The 21961-nt window shown below is 46.4% G+C and overlaps 1 protein-coding gene across 5 annotated transcripts in view; it reads left to right on the forward strand.

The window, feature by feature from the left end:
• The window catches only part of HEG1 (heart development protein with EGF like domains 1), a 57847-nt gene extending 36123 nt beyond the window's left edge, over positions 1–21724 (forward strand). For 4 of the 5 annotated variants that reach the window (XM_060150440.1, XM_060150441.1, XM_060150445.1 and 1 more), the window contains 3 exons: positions 9944–10031; positions 13870–14044; positions 16614–21724. In XM_060150440.1, the coding sequence (XP_060006423.1) occupies positions 9944–10031; positions 13870–14044; positions 16614–16763 (413 nt within the window). In that variant the 3' untranslated portion in view covers positions 16764–21724. Of the gene's footprint in view, positions 1–9943; positions 10032–13869; positions 14326–16613 lie in introns of those variants that run through there. The other variant, XM_060150442.1, reaches the window with a different exon arrangement.
• The last annotated feature ends 237 nt before the right edge of the window (positions 21725–21961 follow it).

Here is a 21961-nt window from a genome sequence, read left to right on the forward strand (position 1 = left end):
AGCAGTTTGATCAAGAAAATCAAGTCGGGCTGCCGTGAGGAGGACAGAGGACAGAGGAGAACGTGGGGCCGTTTAGACCAGTATCGTCGGGGCGGGGGTCAGGGCTGGACGCAGACTGGGGGGTCCCCTGCTGCTAGCTGACGTCCGTGCTCCCGGGTGCAAGAGGGTTGAGTGGCGGTGACTGTGCACATGTCAAGTTTCACAGTTACTTCACTTCTTTGAGAGAAGCAGTTGGGATTCATTCCAGATCACTTTCACTGACATTTTCTTGTACTGAGACCTGAGAAATTACAGTCACCCTCAAAATTATTGAAAGAAATTCTGGGATATAGGATGTAGCAGGAATAGTAACACTCAGTATTTTAGGACAGCTTTGTCCCTCATTCCATAGAGTCTGCCAACAGTCCATATTCTAAGTTTACTAGACCACAAGTAGACATGACTTTATTTAACAAGAGGTGCTCCTCTCACCCCATCAGTCAGAAATTCCAAGTGTTTTAAAAGCTCTTATGCCAGAAATGGGGTGGGGGGTGAAGACTAGATAGATATTTCTTTTTTTTAATTATTGATTTTATTTATTTATTTAAATTAATTTATTTATTTGGCTGCGTTGGGTCTTCGTTGCTGTGTGCGGGCTTTCTCTAGTTGTGGCGAGTGGGGGCTACTCTTCGTTGCGGTGCGTGGGCTTCTCATCGCGGTGGCTTCTCTTGTTGCGGAGCACAGGCTCTAGGAGCGGGCTTCAGTAGTTGTGGCACGTGGGCTCAGTAGTTGTGGCTCACAGGCTCTAGCGCGCAGGCTCAGTAGTTGTGGTGCACGGGCTTAGTTTCTCCGCGGCATGTGGAATCTTCTCGGACCAGGGCTCGAACCCGTGTCCCCTGCATTGATAAGCGGATTCTTAACCACTGCGCCACCACGGAAGCCCTAGATATTTCTTATTATGGCACGATATCACAGATGTACCTGGTTTTATAAGAGCGTGAGTGAGACAAGGTGACGCGCGTGGAGCTGTGACCATCTCGGGGTAGGGAGCAGGGGGTGAGAGAGCCCACCTGCCAGTCCTCCCGGGGCCCCTTGGCCCTGACAGGCCTCTCATAGGATGAGCCAGTACTTCTCACCTGCTTGTAGTCAAACAGCTCCCTAAATAGGTTTTACTAGAAAATGCTTCATATTTCTCAGGAAATGGAAGAGTGAAAATGGATACAGGGAAAAGCCCTAGAAAGGGTTGAAGGAAAGGGGAGGGAGCTGCAGGGCGTTGCTCTAAGTGGCAGTGAGTGATTCGCTTTTCAGAGATCATTAACTACTGTATATGTGGAGAGGAGATACCACTACATCCACTGACTGTTCTGTGGGTTCCTGTGTCTCCGCGTTATGGGGGTCGGGGTCTTGGAAGTAGCAGAATTTCTCTCTGTTCCTGAGACTTCTTTTTGCTCCTTTTTATCCGAGTCATCACGATGATGTCCAGCAGAGGGCAGACTCCAGCTTGGAGGGCTAGCTCCCGGCCACCTTTTGTGGGTGACTCTGGTTAACTCTGAGGGTGTGAATACCACTTTATGACTTTGATATCAGTCTTAATGTCAGTGTTGCAAAGCAGTTAATAGTCACTGATAATAAATAGCACCTTCCAACGGCCCTTTTCTCTGCGGTCTCAGATCAGCCCTGGTGTGGGTTAAGGAAACCGGAGCACCTGAATTTCATCCCCGCCTATGGTGATAACACCGTAGCAGAGCTCTCACCACCCACCCCTGTCCCTTCTGCTGTCACCACCAAAGACAGTAAGGGCCTTCTTGGAGGTCTGGCTCAGGCTGGATCTTTTATAGAAAAGAAACACTGCTCTCTGCAGGCTTCTGGGGACACACACTCTGCTGCCCAAGCCCTGTGAGACGGGGAGCCCAGCTCTGTCCAGCCACGCACGTGGCCCCGCGATTCCCTCACGCCTACGTTCCTGGGAGTCACCCAGCTCTAATACATTCTGGCTGCAGGCATAACCTCTGACCTGCCTTTCTAAAAGTCCCTATTAGCTTTCTAGTGGTGCCCAGATTTCACCCGTCGCTCCTCGTAGAGAATATCCTTCAAACTGGAGCCGGCAGGACAAGCTCTCCTCTCAAGTCCCCGAGTCCCTGAGGCGGTGCGGGCCCAGCTGGACCCCTCTGTGCACCTGGCAAGGCTGCCCACACCAGGCAGTGCAGGGCTGCACCTGTCTTATCACTGCTCGTTGTAATTTTCTTTCCATGTAAAATATGCCTCTTTCTGCCGCAGATTCCAACAGTCCTGTCCTCTGGTACCACTCGTCCGATGGCCCCAGGATTCTTACAGACTTGTTGTCGCAATGTCCCTCACTGCCCCTTGCCCCTCCAGCCTTTTTTAGGTGTGCGTGTTTCCTCCTTCGCTTGAATTTTATAGAGGCTCCTCCTCACAGTTTTATTATATCTCTCATGACCTTGTGGTTTGCTTCACCTTTTTTCTCTTTTTAAATTAAGTGAATTTTGTCTTTTCATGACGTAAAAACAACACATGCCCGTTAATTTTCCTTCTTTAACCCAAATTAATTAGAAAATAGATACAAGGGAAGAAGAAAACTAAAATAAAGCCTTATCACCCATGAAACACATCACTCTTAATACCCTGGTGTATATCCTTGCTACTAATGCTGGTCAATGGGACCAGCAGAAGTCACAGCACCTAGGACCTTGTTAGAGATGCAGCGTTTCAGGCCTCTCCACTCCAGACCTACTGAATCAGAATCTGAATTTTAACCAGACCCCTAGATTTGGTTAATATGCAGATTTGTATACATATCAAAGTTTAGGAAGCAGTATACCAGAGGTATGTATGTGTGTGTCTTTTTAACAGAAATTGGGTCTCACAGAATAAACTGTTTTGTAACCTGCCTTTAAACCTAGTCAACTGTGCAGTGTTTTCATTTACATAATTTTATAAAGCCACTTTTTTTTTTTTTTTGGCGGTACGCAGGCCTCTCACTGTTGTGGCCTCTCCCGTTGCGGAGCACAGGCTCCGGACGCGCAGGCTCAGCGGCCATGGCTCACGGGCCCAGCCGCTCCGCGGCATGTGGGATCTTCCCGGACCGGGGCACGAACCCGTGTCCCCTGGATCGGCAGGCGGACTCTCAACCACTGCGCCACCAGGGGAGCCCTGTAAGGCCACTTTTGATAGTTCTGTGGAATTCTACTCTCTGGATATATCATAATTTACTTAACCACTCCCCTCTTACCATCAATTTTAAACCTTTCTTTACAGTCCCATCCTCTAAGCCGTTCTTCTGTTTGTGGTTATTGTCACTTTGTGATGATAGAACACACATAATTTTCCTAGATTACCTTTTTCTGGCTGCAGACATTTTTATCCATCCCTCCTTCTTATCCACACCACGTCCTTCCGTAGGTCATCCTTTCCATTCGGATGTCCTGCGTCTCTCCAGTGGAGACTCACACAGCCAGCGGGGATGTGGGGTCTGTTTCCCCGTGTCTGGGCCTCTTCATCCTCTTCTGGTGAAACCAGACATTCACCTTAAAGATCCTCCTGCCATGTCTTCCCACCCCACAGTCTGGTGGCAGGTGTAGAAGGTGTTCTTTAATGGTCTTCACCTTGTTGTTACATTGGGCTTAGAACTCAAACCAGTGGAAATGCTATGTGCTGGCAAGAGTCACTCATAACAAACTGCTTAGGAGGACAAAGAGATCATTAATTATCCAGAAGTCAGCTGGAAGATCTCCTGCAGCTAAAAGCAAACAACTCACTTTGTGTCGGAACTGAAAGGAAGCAACCTTGGGAGAGGGGAATGCTGCCCTGTACCTACTCTTGCGTGTTATGGCCACGCTACAGCCTGTAGATGTGCGAAAGGCAAATTTCAAGAGGTACAGAGGAAAAAAAAAAAAGAATGCTGTGAACAGGGTGCTAAAGGAAAGATGATGCAAGAGGAGTGGAAAGATTTAAAAGGCAGAATTCTAACCAACATCACTAATGAGCACAGTGAGGGGGAAAGGGAGAGAACTAAATTTTAAAATAAAACGAATGTGGCCACCTAGAAAGGTCTGTAATGAGTTCAAGGGTTTTAAAGGAAGGCCTACGGGTTGGTACAATTCTGACACCAATTCCGATGTGTCTTTTTCCACATCACTAAGCCAGTTATCTCAATTCTGACACTATCCCCAGGTAGATCCCACAGCTTAAGGGCTCGGTCCACAAGACCTCCCCACCCCAGTCTCCCAGCGGACACCAATCCCACGTCCAGGTTGTCACCTGTGCTCCTGACCAACCGGCTATAGATGGAGGTTCCAGTGACCCCACCTCCCTGCGTTCCATTAATTTGCTGTACTGGCTCGCAGAACTCGGGAAACATTTTAGTAGATTACCAGTTTATTATGAAAGGATAGAACTCAGGAACATCCGGATGGAAGAGATACTCAGGGCCAGGTTGGGGGAAGGGCCCGGAATGTCCATGCCCTCTCCCAGCGCGGCACCTTCCCCTCATCTCCCGGCGTTCACCAACCTGGAGCTCTCTGAACCCCGTCCTTCTGGCTTTTCATGGCAGCTTCATGACACAGGCACGGTTGACTAAATCATTGGCGGTTGGTGACTGAAGTCTGTCTCCAGCCCCTCTCCCCTCCCAGGAGGTTAGGGGGGTGGGACCGACAGTTCTAACCAGCTAATCGCAAGCTTGGTTTCCCTGGCAACCAACCTCCATCCAGGAATTTCCTAAGGGCTTTCCAAAAGTCACCTCATTAACATAGCAAAAGACACCTTTGCTCTCCAGGCTTAGGAAATTCCCAGGGTTTTAGGAGCTGTGCTTGGAACTAGGACTGGGAACAGATACGTATTTCTTATAAATCACTATCACAGCTGACTAAGGTTATTCTGGAGTAAAGAAACCTAGCTGGCTTGAACAAAAAAGATGGTTTATTGGAAGGCTTCTGGGGTAAGTCATGGAATTCCAGCATCAGGAATGGCAGGAATCAGGGAGTTGTGGAGAGTCACAGCAACAGGAGGTGGGCGCCTTCTTTTCAGAGCACACGTTAACGTGGATCCGTCTTCATCCCTGTCTCTACTCGTGCTGTGGGTCCGTGCACAGGCTTTCTGCCTCACGATGGAAAATAGGCTCACCAAAGAGCTTCGGGTGCGCGTCCCTGGCTTAGTCATTTTGAAATAGAAGGTTCCGTCTCTCTCCCAGAATGAGATTCCTGGGAAGGAACTAATTGATCCAGTTTGGACCTTGTGCTTACTCCCAGACCAAACCCCTATGGCTGGGGATGGTGTTACACGTATAAGCGTGACCACCCCACTGTACCCTGCATGTGGAGGGGGGTGGACAGTTCCCACAAGGGGGCTGACTAAGCAGACAGTCCTGTAGATTCCATCCAAATAAGCATATAAGCAAGGACACATATAGCCTCTGGGAAAGACTAAGGCCCAGAATGGGTTGGTTTAATGAAAAATGGCAACAGCGTTGACAGCAACACCAACCTATGATCAAACCACAAGAAGAATAACATAAAGATAGAGCCATTGCTTGGGAAAGACTGTGAAGTGTCAGCAAATGTCCAAGACAAAGTAAGTGAAGAATTCCAGGTTCATCATTCTGCAGGATCTCTTCAAAGTAGGAAGGATAGGACAGACGAACCTAAGACAGCACACATGGCCTTCGTTCTCACCTTAATAAACAAACATTCAGGGAACCTACGGGACTAGTGAACATTGCAGTAGGGGTTGATTTACAGTCCCATGCACTGTACATCATCATGTGGCCTCACAGTAAATGTAAAGTCAGTCCTCAAGTGTGAAAGATCAGTTGTAGTTCATGAGCTGACTTGACCACAGGTATGAGAAAAAAGATCTGTGGGTTATATTGTCCACAAGCTTATTACAAGTTTCCAGTGACATGGCTGCCAAAGAACAACAAACAACTCTTTAAGAAATGTATGTGTATAAAGTAAATTATATAGGTACATATATACACATACAATTTCTAGATTTAGAGGAGGTTGTGTGTATCTGTGTGTTTATATAAACACATGAATAAAATTTGGGCAATAGAGAAAAACATGAAGAAGAAAGTACCAGTCCATTATTACGTGAGGCAGTGCTATAAAGTCTGTGAACGTTTTTGTGAGTTCCCTCCCAGGCGCTTTCTCTGTGCTTATGTGCACAGAGGTCTTCGGATTTCAGTCCAGCATTCTTTCCTCTCCTACATAATTTAAGCCAGTGCCACCCAAGGTGTGGCCTTCCAGTTGGCAGTGTCTCCATCCCTCAGAAGCTTACTGGAGATACAACTTCTTGGCCTAGCCCAGACCTGCTGAATCAAATCTCTTGGGGTGGGGAGCAGGCATCTGAGTTTTAAGAAGTCCTCTGGGTGAGTCAGATGTGCAGGAAAAGTTTGAGAAGCACTTGTCTATATCAGTGTGTTTTGTTTCAAGGAGGCAAATTATGCTCAGAAACCAAGAGGTGGTCTTTGCCAACATTTTATTTAACACAGGTTGACTGTGGGAATTATAATTTCACAAGGCAATAGCACACAGGATGTCTCTTTTTTTTTTTTTTTTTTTTTTGCGGTACGCGGGCCTCTCACTGCTGTGGCCTCTCCCGTTGCGGAGCACAGGCTCCGGATGCTCAGGCTCAGCGGCCATGACTCACGGGCCCAGCCTCTCCGCGGCATGTGGGATCTTCCCGGACCGGGGCACGAACCCTTGTCCCCTGCATCGGCAGGCTGACTCTCAACCACTGCGCCACCAGGGAAGCCCAAGGATGTCTCTTAATAAGTCAATAAAGAAATAACAGTCCAAGCTAATCACATATTTATCACGCTGTTGTTCCAGGAAAGGGGAGATGAAAGGAATAAAGTCCAAACTTAATTGAGGTGTACCTTTCAACAAGTTGGTTCTCAGGAGAGATGGTTCAGCAGATTTCCAACTGTCAGTGCAAAAACCACAATCCTTGTTTCCAGACCATGTTGCTAGGGAATCAAGACACTCGTGTTGACAGGCAAGATGATCTTTGTGAGGCCACTGCGCTGCCCGGCTTCCACCACTACTGGTAGAAGAGTCCCCTTTACCATGGGAGGAGCTGGTGCCCCAAGGTCTTCGGAGAGCTATTTAGATCAGCAAAGGATAGCCTTGTCCAGACCGAACACTCACAAGAGTCCCCACAAGCTCTGAGTATTTAGAGTCTAAATGTCCCCTCATTCATGCTGCTTCTTCATAGGTTCTTATTAAGCCCCCAGCAGCACTAGTAAGTGCTGTCGGCAGCCACAGATGTGGATGCTGACATCCTGAAATACATTTTCACTTTTATATCAAAACAATACCTTCATTCATTTTTGTTTTTTGGCCGTGCCCAGTGGCTTGCGGGATCTTAGTTCCCCAACCAGGGATTGAACCCCGACCCCGGCAGTGAAAGTGCCAAGTTCTAACGACTGGACCACCAGGGAATTCCCCAATAAATTCATTCTTAAAAACAATTTCATTCTTGTCACAAACAACGGGACCTGAAATCATATCAAACCACCTCATAACACGGCACCCCTCAAAGTGTGGGAACTATGAACTGGGACAGGATGGCGACAAGATGATAAAGAAACGGAGAGTAAGCACTTAGAGCCGTTCACGCTGACAGGGCTGTGACAGCCAAGCGTGGGATCCTTTGTAAAATAAATAGCTTTGTTGTATTTTACGGAAGTATTGGTCTGCAGTAGATGCCTTAAAAAAAGGAGAGAAGGAAATTCATGATAGCTGGTGCCTGGGGGGAAAGGCAAGAGGAACAAATGAGATTTTATTTTCTTCATTTAAAAATAATATCCAAAAGCACAGGCCAAGAAGAACTGGTCCTTGACCACAGATAGTTTGGAAAGCACTGGTCTACACTGCCTTTGTCTCTTTTTAGACACAACACAGGTGCTTGTTTCAAAGGGGAACCTGCCACAGCTGCAGCAACTTGCAAGGGTCAATTCTAAAATGACTGCTCACTTGTTTTGCCGGAAGTGAGATAACATGAACTTGGTGTGGAGGGATAAGCAAGAACTAGACTTTGGTTTCTGGTTAGGAACAATGGGAGCTTCTGTAGGTTTTTTGAAGCAGGGAAATGGCATGGTCAGGTTTGGTGTTTGGAGTGAGTGGGCAAGACTGGGCACAGGAGCGTGAGTTAGGAGGTGATGACAGTTGTCTGGTCAGCAGTCGATGGTGGTTTAGGGTAGTGTTGGTGGAGATAAAGGGAAGTCGACAAATTCAAGAGATTTGTCTTTTGTCCTCACTTTTTAAAAAGTGAAGCTTGAGTAGATGTGTCAGGAGGTGAGGGAGAGAATTAACTCCTTCCTTGGTGTGGCTTTGTTTCCTGATGGTTTTTCATAGTGATCAGGTTTCTGTGCTGTTTATTTCAAGAAAGGACAGGTAAATGGTTGCATGACTTGTATTTGCTCTTCTCTCACAGTCTGCTCATTGTCAGCCCTGTGCGTTATCCTTTGACTTTACCTGAATACCTAGAGAGTATGGTTCCATCCTAATTTACTATAGAAAACCTGGTCATCGGCTCTTTTTTTTTCATCCTGGACCTTACAACCTGAGAGCACAATTATAATCGTATTTCCACAGCAAAAAACAATCTGAATATTTAATAGATTTTATTGAAAATATGTTTTCCAGAAATACATAGGTATAAACCCAATTAATTAAAATTTTAATATTGTTTATTATATATGATCTGTGCTTGCTTATATGACTGCTAATTTCTGGTAATTAAATTCAATGTGCATGTGTTGAGACTACCCAGTTTCTAGCATGGTTTATGCAGTGATTCCCAGACTCTGGGTAATATTTCTTATAAAATTGTGGAATCTAACCTAGGGTTGCCTTCTTTTTATTTTATCAAGTAAGAACCTAAAACCAAATTTAAAAAATTTTACATCAATTCAAAAATTTTAAAAAACAATTAACCACCAAGGGTGGGAAGTAGCCAAGAAAATACTCTTTTTTTCCAATTACTTTTTAAAAAGCAGCTTTACTGGAGGCATAATTTACACAAGATAAAATGCATCTGTGTTAAGTGAGAAAAAAAGTCGGAAGGACCAAATTTTAGAAGGTATTAAAACTAGGGAAAAAACAACCCAAAAGAGTTTAGTTTTTGAAAAATGTATGCATCTCTTTTATTTTTCTCTTCTGAGCGTGGATTGGTAACAATGTCATTGGGCTGGTCTGCAGGTAGAATTTGGGAGCCCCCATTCTAAGAGTGGCTGAGAAAGAGAAACTCTGCTCAAAATAGTATAGAGGAGGGATGATCATTTTCCCTCTACCCTTCTAGATTCTTGGCTGACACCCCCTCCCCACTCCCATTAAAAACCAGAGTAACAGGAGAAAAAACAATTTTAATTATGCACATACACACGGGAGCCCCACAAAGATATGAGACTCCAAAGGCAGCCAGATGATTGAGGCTCACACACCCTCCTGAGCTGAGGAAAGGGCCAGGGGTCTAGGGCTTCAAAGGGGAAAATGCAATTTACAGGGAAGTGAGAAGAGGAAATGTTTGGGACACAAAGGTTGTGTGCCAAGCAGATAAGTCTCTCAGGTGAAAAAGTTATCTGTGGTATTAGCTCTCTTCCTGGTACAAGCCTCTTTCTAATGTAAATTTCCCTTACAAATGGGTAATTAATACTCAGTTTTCAGAGTTTCTCCTGTGTCTGCAGTTTCTCAAAAATATCAGCTCAAAATAATAAATATACCAAAGAGGCATATTTGGGGATGGTACAATCTGCTCCCCTTCAACTGAGAAAATGCAGAGCTAGTCCCAAGCAGCCTTTGCAGGGGGCCCAGAAAATGAAAAGTGGTCACCAGCTGAGGCATGGGGTAGCCGTGGGGCGGGGAAGGGGACCATTTTTTGGTATTCCTTTATTCATTCATTACCCTCTTACCAATCCACTTTTTTCCTTTTTAAACCTGTTTAGCCTATCAGCTCATCACTGTGGTGATCGCAGCAGCGGGAGGTGGGCTTCTGCTCATCCTGGGCATCGCACTGATTGTTACCTGTTGCAGGTGAGTGCCAAGAGTCCACATTTTAATTCTCCTTCTTTGCCTGTGCTAAGCAAGGGTCATTTTTACCCCTTTTAAAGAATGTCTGGGGTGCTTTACAGTATTAAATCGTAATGAATGACTGAACCATTTAAAAAAAGGAAAAAGGGAAATTCATGATAGGTAGTACCATCTGGGAAAGAAAAGGACAGCAAATGGGATTTTTACTAAAAGAGCACAAAAGCACAAGCAACAAAAGAAAAAGATAGATTGGACTTCATCAAAATTAAAACTTCTCTGCTTCAAAGAACACTATCAAGAAAGTGAAAAAGACAGCCCACAGGAGGGGAGAAAGTATTTGCAAATCATCATCTAAAATATATAAGGAATCCTTACAACTCAGTAGTAAAAAGGTGAAACCGCAGAACGCATTTTGGGACTTAGTAGAGCGTAGGTTCTTATGTCTTGGTGCAGAAAGAATTCAGCAAAGTGATAGGTAAGAAGTGATTTATCAGAATAGGATGCTTGTGAGGTTTACAAGCCTGTGGGCAAGAGGGTGCCACACTAAGAACTTAGTGGGCTCCAGTTTTATAATCAAAGGAAGAATGGGGAGGGGGAGAGGACCATTGTTGAGTGGACGTCACGCTTCCATCATCAGCTCCTCCACAGCAGGCGGAGGAGTTTTCTTGTCCCTACATGGTGAAGCCGGGACTGTCATGGCACTATTGAAATAAGCAGAAGGGTGGTAACATATGCTAAAAGTGGTAAATCATCTCAGGTTGTAGTATAGTGTCACGTTTTCCCCGTATGTTTGTTTGTAGTGCATGCAAAGGAGCGTGTCCTAGGAATTATTGACTTACTGACCTTACTGGGCAGGATGCGGGTCTCATTTTACCGTTGTTTTACTGTTTGGGGGCATGTCTCAAGCTTCTGTGGCATGGTTTTGTTGCTAAGCAAGCCAGCTTGGTTTTGTGGTTAAGTAAACCTGCTTTCTTGAGTGATCATTAGCTTACAGGAGTCTCCCATGCTTTTTTTTTTTTAGTGGGATTAACTATTTAATCACCTATTTTGTCCCTTTACTCTGTCCCTATCAAAGGCAACCCAATTAAAAGTGGGCAAGGAACTTGAATAGTCGTTTCTCCAAAGAAGACACACAAATGCCCAATAAATATATGAAAAGATGCTCAATGTCATTATCCATCAGGGAAATGCTGTCAAAACTAACATCAGATACCACTTCACACCCACTAAGATGGCTGCTAAAACAAACCAACAAAACCCAGAAAATAACAAGTGTTGGTGAGAATGTGGGAAAAGTAGAACGCTCAGACACTGCTGGTGGAAACGTAAAATGGTGTAGTCACTTCGAGAAAGTCTGGTAGTTCCTCAGAACGTTAAGCAGAATTGCCATCTGACCCGGCATTTCCACTCTTATACCAAGAGAAATGAAAACGGGTGTTCGCCCAGAACCACGTACACAAGTATTCATAGTAGCATTGTTCATAATGCCAAAAGGTGAAAATAACCCCAGTATCCATCAACTGATGGACAGATAAACAAAATGTGATATATCCATACAATGGAATATTACTTGACGTAAAAAGGAATGAAATACTGAAACATGCAATAACATGCATGAACCTTGAAAATAGTATGCTATGTGAATTAAGCCAGTCACAAAAGACCACATGTGTATGGTTCCATTTATTTGAAAGTCCAAAATAGGCAAATCAAATAGAGACAGAAAGTAGATTGTCGGTTGCCTAGGCCTGGATGGGCAGGGGGAGAACTGGGGAGTAATGGCTAAGGCGTGTGGCGTTTCTTTCTGGGGTGATGACATTGTTCCAAAGTTGCACAACTGATGGTTGCACAACTCTGAATATACTAAAAACCATTGACTTCTACACTTTTTAAATAAAATTTTTGGCTGCGTTGAGTCTTCATTGCTGCACGCAGGCTTTTCTCTAGTTGTGGCGAGCGTGGGCCACTCTTCGTTGCGGTGCGCGGGCTTCTCATTGCAGTGGCATTTCCTGTTGCGGAGCATGGCCTCTAGGGCGCGTGGGCTTCAGTAGTTGTGGCATGCGGGCTCAGTAGCTATGGCTCGCGGGCTCCAGAGCACAGGTTCAGTAGTCGTGGTGCATGGGCTTAGTTGCTCCGCGGCATGTGGGACCTTCCAGGACCAAGGCTCTAACCCATGTCCCCTGCATTGGCAGGCCGATTCCTAACGGCTGCGCCACCAGGGAAGCCCAGCTTTTACACTTTAAATGGGAAAATTAAGAAGCAAACAAAGATGAAAGGGATTGCCTGGAATATTTAGCAGTGGAGAGGGGGCAGGCATATGGATGAGCAGACAGTAGTAAACTTGGCTCTAGGCTTCCTGGACAGCAGTGGGACTGGGTTTCGATTGGAAAAGGAAGAAAAAGAAAGGAATTGGTTCCCTTCTCTGTGGTTATTCAGATAAGGGAAAACTCAGACTTTCGATTTAGATGATAATAAATGGCAGGAATTATCCTGACATAGCAGATGGAGGGGACCTACAAAATAGCAAGTTATCTTTTCAACCATTGACCTGAAGGACATTTTAAGATACCCTCTAAGATATCCTCTATCTCCAGGAATGCTGCAGAGAGCTAGCTGCTCCAACTGCCCATCCAGGGACGCAGGCCTCATGGTTCAGCCCATGCCTGTCATTCACAACGTTGCAATCAAAGCATCAGAGACAAACTGTGTGAGTGGAAATAAAAATCTGGGTAGGAGACTAGGAGCTAGAGAGATAGACTTTGAGTGCTCCAGGAGACAGAAGCCTCCTATCCGCTCAGTGTCCTGTACCAGGTGGTGTAGCCATTTGGGGAAAGAGAGCCTGTGACTGTTGGTCCCTGGGAGAAGGTCACTGTAAATCAGTAAGTCATTGTTTGAGACAAGATGCTCCAGCCCCCAGGGAGCAACACAATGGCAGGTCTGTTCTCAACTTGAAAGAAGGGACAACGCCTAAGGCCCATGCTGGACATCTGGTTTTAAGATCCTGAAAGATTTGGTGCCTTCCCTAGAACATTTATTTACAGGAAAGCGAGGTATAGAGGGAGGAAACTCCAGATTATCTTACCCAGGACAAATATCACTAAAAATGTCTGATTCGAGGCCCATTACAGAAGGTGAATAACACATCCTCCAACAGTTTCCAGTCAGAGAACCCTCACCACTAGGGAACTTGTCCTAGGGTTTCCCTGCCCCGCTGACATGAGAGTCTGTATGGGTATGTACACAGGTGGGCCTTTCTGCAAACGAAACATACTGTTTTCATGGTTCGTGAAGTAGCTTCATGCGGTGGAACAGCAGTGGCCGGGGAGTGGGAGGCCTGAATTCTAGCCCCAGCTTTACTAGTAGCCAACTGTGACCCCAGGACAAGTCACATCCTTCACAAAGCCAGAGTTGCCCCATCCCCAGAGCTCCTCAAGCAGGTTGGGAACTGCTGGACTAAAGAATCCTAAAGGCCCTTCCCGCTGCAACATCTTCTGAAATTATGACTCTCGTTTCCCTGGCTGACCCCACGGTGCAGCGATGTCTGTCCCCCAGAACAGTCTAAATCTGCTCCACTGCAGCTGTCTTTGTCCTCTCTACCCACGATCACCTGCCCCTTTGGGTTGGAAGATTTTTTGCATCTTTTTTTTGCACCTAATCGCGTTTTTATAGGCAAATACTAAAAATAATAACAACAATAATAACATTCCTCAGTGGGCAGCTACAAAAATGCATAGTGGTATCTTTAGGTCTAATTTTCCTTGCAGAAAACCAGATGGTGCTTTCACAGTTAGCATTTCTTCACAGGACTTATTTCAATTTTCACAATTTTTTTACCTTGCAGAAAGAATAAAAACGACATAAGCAAGCTCATCTTCAAAAGTGGGGATTTCCAAATGTCCCCATATGCTGAGTACCCCAAGAACCCTCGCTCACAAGAATGGGGCCGAGAAGCTATTGAAATGCATGAGAATGGAAGTACCAAAAACCTCCTCCAGATGACGGATGTGTATTACTCGGTGTGTATTCCCATGCCCAGTGACCTCCCAGCTCCAATTTCCTCGGAGAATTAAAGGGATTCTGTTTTTTCTGTTTGTTTTGGGGTTTTTTGTTTTGTTCTGTTTTCCTGGTCTCGACACGTGGCTTGCAGGATCTCAGGTTCCCTGACCTGGGATTAAACCCGGCCCACGGCAGTGAAAGCCCGGAATCCTAACCACTGGGCGACCAGAGAACTCCCAACGGATTCTGTTTTGTTGTAGTAGAAGCACTCCAGCTCATTAAAGGTTAAAAAGAATGGTGACCTACGCCTCTTATTCACATAGTTTAATATTCAATTTACTTACTGTCTATTTGCATGGGATTTATTCGTTTCAACATTGAGCTATGAAGAGTATTTCCACAGAGCACGGTATGTACTTTATGAGGTTGAAGCAATAACCTTCATGTCACTGAACTTGCTTTTAAGTTACAGGATTGGAAGGTAAAAGATAGAGAAAGAATTTCATGATATTTAGCCTTTGGCCCTTTCATTCTTATCTCTTGTCTGCCATGCTTTACATCATGCGGTTGGGTAGTTGAAATTGAGGGATTGGGAAAAGGTATAAAAGAGAACAATTCAGCGTCATCCTGAATTGTCAGAGGTTTGGAAGATTCAATAGGTCTTCAATAATTTGCTATGTCCAGCCCTGGAGTGCATCATTTGGAAAGATGAGAGACCGACCACCTTGAACCCTTGCTTCTTCTGTCCCACACTGAATAACCCATGTCATATTCCCACGCCTGCTCAGTTCTTTCCTGTTACACTGCATCAGCCCTAAAGCAAACACAGGCGGTGATACCTGAGCTGAAAAACAAACAGCTGGCAAGTGACTTCTCCTGCCTCGCGGAGCTTAGAAGTATAGCAGTAAACGTGAAACCTTGCCCTGAGGTTTCAAGGGACTTAATAGCTTTAGGCAATCCTGTTAACAGACTGAACAACCACTCTGGTTGCTGTGGAGATGAACCTGCGCGTTCAGACTTTGGATGGGAGGGGCATTCGTGCTAAGGAAGCTGTAGTTCCAATGAACTCTGAAAAATTTGAACCTGGCCTGGAGGAAGAACAAAAAGAAATAAGGGGAAAGATAAATGTGGATACAAAGATAGATCTAGTCTGAATGTTTCCATTGATATGTATGCATAGGAGCTTTGCTTTACCCTCTGTTTGTCAGGAGAGTCTTTTTCCTCTGATAACTGCAGCCGTAACTAAGCAGGTATCTCTCCCAGGGTTACCCACACACTTAGAACCTTCACTAGGGGCTCCTCAGCCCCCAGGCAGCACCAGGACAGAGCAACTGACAGGCCTACAGCATCACAGGACCCACGTTTGCTGCGCGTTCCCAGGCCATTAGCTGAAGAGTTGTCTTAAGTAGATGCACTCACAAACTTACATGAACCCCATTTTCATTTCAGACAGTGGGCTGAGCAGTCTGTAGAAGCAGAGCCTAAGCTGTCCCCTGAGGGAGTGGGCTGTCCCTCACAGTGGCCTCAGGTGTACGCTGGGCTCTCCTGAGATCCACATTATAATAAACAGAAACTAGTGTTTTGTTTCTATAAGCCGACATTTCTCCCTGAAGGAGGGCCTCCTCAAAGTAGCCAGGGCCTTCCCCAGGGGCTCCTTTTGCGTTAGGTAGATAGTCACAACCCACTAAGCTGGGATCTGGTCAGAGACACCTGAGAATCAGCTGGCCTCCTGCTTTGGGGTCCTAACTCCACCTCCAACAGGTGGCCTTGTGAAGGTCAGTTCCCCATTCTCAGCAGGGACAATAGCTTTCTGCTAAATACCAGAGAGGATTTAAAGCCATTGTGCTTCGCAAAGAAACTCTTTTTTAAAAGTCAAAATGATAATCAGATAATAATTACTCTTGATAATAATCAAGATAATAGTTAACCCGAGTCTTTTCCTACGTTGGTCTAAAATCACTGGGCTGCTCTTGGGACTTCCCTGGTGGCACAGTGGTTAAGAATCCGCCTGCCAATGCAGGGGACACGGGTTCGAGCCCTGGTCCGGGAAGATCCCACATGCCGCAGAGCGACTAAGCCCGTGCACCACAACTACTGAGCCTGCGCTCTAGAGCCTGTAAGCCACAACTACTGAGCCCACGTGCCACAGCTACTGAAGCCTGCGCGCCTAGAGCCTGTGCTCCGCAACAAGAGAAGCCACCGCAATGAGAAGCCCACACACTGTAACGAAGAGTGGCCCCCGCTCGCCGCAACTAGAGAAAGCCCGCGCACAGCAACGAAGACCCAACACAGCCAAAAATAAATAAATAAAAAAAATTTAATAAAATAAAATAAAAATAACTGGGCTGCTCTCGATTATGTAATGTTTCTAAAAACCCACTTTTAAAATATGGGCAAAGGGATCCCAGGTTCCATAAAGAGATGACCTGGGAGGTCCTGACTTCTAGGTCAGACCTTGCTCTGCTATGTATAGCTGCCTCCATCTTAAATTCGTCAAAATATAGCATTCATTGTTTCTTTTTTCTTAACTATTAAATTTAAACCCAAGAATAATAAACTGACTTTTCTTCTTTTCTCTTTGGCCACCAGCCTACAAGTGTAAGGAATCCTGAACTTGAACGAAATGGACTCTACCCGGCCTACACTGGATTGCCAGGATCACGGCATTCTTGCATTTTCCCCGGACAATATAACCCATCTTTCATCAGCGATGAGAGTAGGAGAAGAGACTACTTCTAAGCGCAGCAGAGAGAGGGGCCCGTTGCTGCGACTGCACCAGCGGAGCGCGTCCCGCCGGCCGCTCCCGGGACTTGTGCAGCCGCAACTGAGCGGCCAGCGGAGAGGGGACGGGCGTGGGGGGCGTGACCACAGCGGAAGGGGACAGCTGGAGCCCGTGGACGTGGAGCTGCAGGCTGCTCATCCGGCACCTTCACTGCTACTGTGAATGTGAACACGGGCCAGTACGGTAGAGTCCCCGCATGACTGCAGCTTGGCCGTGGCTTCGGGGTGACTGTTAATGAGGGCTGATCATCAGGTATCAGTGCAAGGACCCAGGTTTTCCTTAGTTTGCACTTTAGTAAATGCAAAAGTAGGGAGGGAGGTCTCCTTTTGGACGTTTCTCAAGACTGCTCCAGAACGAAGGCCTCTTCCACTCGGGCACGTCCATAGGCCTCAATGTGGTGATTCATTTCCAGCAAAATACTGGCTCTTTCGTTGTTTTCCTGCCCAGTAGCTACGTGCTGAACAACAGATGCCGATGGACATACCACTAGTGTTTGGAGATGCTGGAGGTTAACACACCCTCCTAAGTCGTCTCGTGCTACGTTCTCCAAACAAACCCCCAAAACGAGGAACTGAAATTTGGGAGGCACAGCACACAATTCCAGTTTGTTTTCTTTAGTCAAGGTGACACATTTACCTAGGATTTTTTTTTTTGCCCTTTGCAGTTACATCTGGATCAGGGCAAAACAACTTCCATTTGGTTCTATTTAGAGGCCCAGCAAGCACTGGATGAAGGCCCTGGCGGAAGAGTACCATCCCTGAGGGCACCGCATGGTGCGTGGGCTCTGACCTCCATCCTTGAGGCCGAGGCTGCTACATGTGGAGTAGAAGTGGAGAGCTCAAGGCAGGTTGGGTCTGAGCTGGTACTTCACCACTAATGGAGAAGCAGCTTTTGTTGTTGCTGCAGCTGAACATGGTTAGGGAGATGGGCTGAACAGGCGTACTCAATTTTCTGAAACAGCAGTGCTTTGGGAAGCCGGGCGTGCGGTTCCTGAGAAAGAATGCGGGCTGGGCTGGCGCCACACGTGAGCCTGCTTACCCACCAGTGCGGCATCTTTGCTAGTAGCCCCGATCTCGTCCTCAAACTCAGTGTCGGTTGAGTGGTTCAGCCAGCCGCTCAAAGCTATTTATTCATTGAAGAAATAACTTATTTTCTCTCAAACAGTAATTTGTAACTCTTTGTACTACTACCGAGTTCCCTCCAGAAACATGGGTATAATTCAAGTCAGCATTGGAGAACTAAAGACTTCTGGCCAGTTAGGGAGTTGAGCGTTGGCCTTGGGGAAGGAAATTCCACGAGTCTTACTTACGGTGGCTGAAACGTGGGTCCTGCGAGGGGGGCATATCCTGTGCTGTGCCTTTAACTGCTTCTTGTGGAACTGTGATCATTCTCATCTGCTTTTGAACATCCTGGTTCAGGATGAAGTGAAGAGAACACAGAGGTAAAAGAATTGTTCCCACCCTGAAGCTTGGAGCTCAGTGGCACCCACACTTCTGGAAACGGTGCAGCCTTTGGAGATGGTTCTGTCCCGGTCATGGTTGTTTCTTCAAGGTTCTCTAAGCTCGTCAGAATGAATCTAATCATTAGTCTTACGTAATTCTCGTCCAAACAGTTTTAAGTGCAAAATCCCGAGTCCCGTGGTCTCCACGAGTCACCATTTCCCTGCTGCAGCAGGAGTACTAGTCAGCTGTGATACCACTTAGTAGTTTAAATTGCATTCATCTCATGAGATAGATACAAAAAGAATTCTGTTTTGTTAGTGGGTGCCAACTTAAAATTTCAGAGCATCCCCTTTTAGAAATCTCGGGTCTGGCCTCTTTCCGTGCAACCGAACGGCCGTCTGTGCCTCGTGGTCTTCCATCTAACTGGAGAGCTCAAGCTCCTGCATTCAGCACACCTGAGCCAGCAGGCTGAGGCCCGAGGGAGGCGGCTGCTTCCGGGCTTTGGCCGCAGAGCCTCGCTTGCCCCCGGGACCCGGAGCCACAATGGCGGCTGTCCCCAGGCATACGCGCCCGTCACCTCCAGCTGACCTCACAGCTGACAGATCATCGCCTGTGCCAGGGCCAGAAGCTATATGCTTCACGACATGAAGCATTGTGTCCCCAAAGCGTCCTGGAGCAGAATCTCAACATCCAGAAAAGAGTGTGCTGTAAGTTCCAAGAATGCTTTCCTGGGAGTGGCTTTTGTGCATGTGAAGTGGATTAAGAGTGCTGTTTTTCCTTTCACTGTGAGAAAGGGAGGCCCCCTGCAAGGTTGAGTTCACATCGTATCTGCAGTTTCTAGAGGCTTGCAGGGTTGGGGGCGGGTGTCAGTGCCGGCGCCGGCTGCTCGCCTGGGTAAGGAAGGGAGAGGCTGGCTTTGTTCCTGCTTGGGGTTAAACACCTCTAGAGGGTCCTCCCTGAGCCAAGACACAGCTGGTGGGGCAGCAGCCCCAGGGATGGGGGACAGGCTGGATGCACCCCTGGTGAGCAGAAGCCCTCCCCTCCGGCACAGGCGCTGTGTCAGCCCCTGTACCTGGAGTGTGAGGGCCCTGTGCACAGAAATGCCTGGGTCCTGCGTGCGAGCCCCACAGCTGGGGGCGCTGGAGGAAGCTGCCCATGAGACGTTCAAACGTCTTAGGGAAGAGTGAGGCCGCGTGGAACCCCATGTCCCGCAGCAGGCCGGAGCACGGTGACTCGCAAGGCAGGGAGGTGCTCACCGGGGCCTCCCGGCATCTGCAGGTTTTGTCGAAGCTCCAGAGGGTCTTATTTCTGGTGTCTTTTCCTCTTGCCCCATGAGCCAGCCCAGGGCACTAGAGACAGTTTAGAAAGCCTAAATAGTCTCAACAGACATCTCATGTGTTCCCACCACACCCAGGCTCTGTGCCGGGTACGTGGCCTCACTGCACCCTCGTGAGGTGGGTGCGAGAGAGCCCATTTCTCGGCTATGGGGCCCTTCAGAGGGGATAAGCACCTTGCCTTGGAGGGCCAGGACTCAAACCCTTCCGCCTGGCTTGTTCTTCTCGCTATACCTCTTGCCTCGCCTCCCTGGCTGATGCCTCACCATCCAGTGTCAAAGAGAGCTGGAGGGAGTGGGCTTAAAATAAAAGTTGTTTATTTTAAGAACTTTAATATTATTAAACAGTAACTAAACTAATGCCATGAAATACAAAAGCAAAATGTTGAAACAGCCCTTTCGGGTCTGTTGTTACATGTATTTCTTGGATGCCTGAGGCCATCATCAAGATAACAGTGGCTGGCTCATGCCTGTTAGCAAGAAGCATATTGGTACGTGGCTTTGGTCGAAGGAGGTGTATAGTGATGACCTGGGTGTTTGACAGACACGGCCAGACTTAGACATCTGTCTGAGGGCTGCCTCGCCCTGCTCCCGTGGTGAGGCCACGTTTCCCACATATTGGAAGCATGTTTTCGTGAACATGATCCGAGTCTGGAACATATTCAGTTGAAATGTCTTAAGTGCTGACAAATCTTCCTCCTTTGACAAAAGTTTGTTTTCAGAAGCAGCTGAGTCATTTAGAGCCAAAATTGCTGAGTGGATAGTGTAATCAAGCTGGCTGATAGCATTTGAGGTCCAAAACTAAGACGTAACCGTTAAGTTCTTAAAGAGGTCGTTCTTAACGTTAGCCCAAATGGGAGGGCAACATCTTTGCAAGTTGAGGCTGGATGGCTGCCCACGAAAGTGTCGTTGAAGGGTGATATTCGTTCAGATGTGAAAGTTCCCAGAGCAGACACGTCAGGGTCACTCCTCACGTGTGGCTTCTTGGGGCCTCCATTAAGCCATCTTGCCCGCTGGTGGTGCACCCAGGTGGGTGCCTGTAACTCCATGGGTGCTGCCTGCAGAAGCAAGAATGTTCAGGCCAGCTGCTTCTCGCTCAGTTTAGCCTAACACACCCCAAACTAGGGTTTTGACCCATGGTTCTAAGATACACTGATTTCAAAACTAGAGCGCTTCTTTGGAGAGAGGAAGAAAGCAAAGTTCAGTATCTCAGTATTTTGTATCTTACTGAAAACCACCTTTAGTATCAGAGATATTTTTTCTGTGTGAAAACTTTTGTGGGGATTAGAAGGGACATTTCATTTCCTTCTTCTTGACAAAGCGGCATTCTGAGGTTCTCATGTGCATTTTTGGAAATACATACCGTTTTGTAGAGTTGGCTGTTAAGTATATGCTCTTTTTTCTTTTTCTTTTCTTGGCTCCCCGGAGAAGGAAGCTGGTTAAACTACTAGAAAGATTAAAGTTTTAAATGTCAGTTAATTTGTTGTGCTAAAGTATCTTTTCAAGAGTGTTATAATCCGTCCTATTTGGTGTGAAGTGCTCACAGAAAACCCTGTGAAACCAAAGGGGGCAATTGAGGTCTAAAAAAAAGACATATCTTAGACTGGCTCTGTTCTCGTGGCATTTTAAAGAGGATATTTAAAAGGATTGGCATATTAGATTCTAACTTTTTTTTTCTTGGATACATGATAATGCACTTCAGGTGCAGAGTTCTTGGATAGGAAGGATGGGACTAGACAGGGATGGGATGGAACCTGTCTAGCTGGGACACTAACCCAGGTTTCTGTATTACTTCGCCTGTTTTTTAAAAGATCTCTCATCATGGGGTGCTGTGAGTTTTGTTCATGTTTGTGTTGCTGGATTTATGGTTAAATGAAGCATGTAGCTGGAAGAGGAACTTTTGAGTTTTCACATTGTCCCAGATTTCTCCTTGCAGACCTTTAAACCTTAGCCCCTGGTTGATTGTGTTAAATCCATTATGAGAATGTTATTTAAAGTTGTATTATAATTGCAACCTCCACGAATTATTCAGTACTGTAGTAGCAAAGTATTTGTAAGAATTCGATTATTTTTATACTTATATCCACTATAAGTCTGGCGTTCTAGTCAGTAAAATGATGCAATAAAATCAATATCATTTTCACTGTGTTTTTCTCGTGATAACAAACAAACCACAGCAGAGTGCAACAAGTTCATTTTCATGAGGGCATCATTTAAACGGCGGAGCTGCGCTGTGAACTCTTACATGGCACAAGGGAGGAAATACGCTTCTGATGATGGACGGATGGGCAGACGGATCAGGCATAGAACCTGCTTTTGTTTACTTTTCTTTCTGCTGGTTGGAAAGAGCCAGTAACCAGTTTTCAGACACGGAAGATTT

The sequence above is a fragment of the Lagenorhynchus albirostris genome, chromosome 5 (assembly GCF_949774975.1).
Source record: "Lagenorhynchus albirostris chromosome 5, mLagAlb1.1, whole genome shotgun sequence".
Classification (NCBI taxonomy): Eukaryota; Metazoa; Chordata; class Mammalia; order Artiodactyla; family Delphinidae; genus Lagenorhynchus; species Lagenorhynchus albirostris.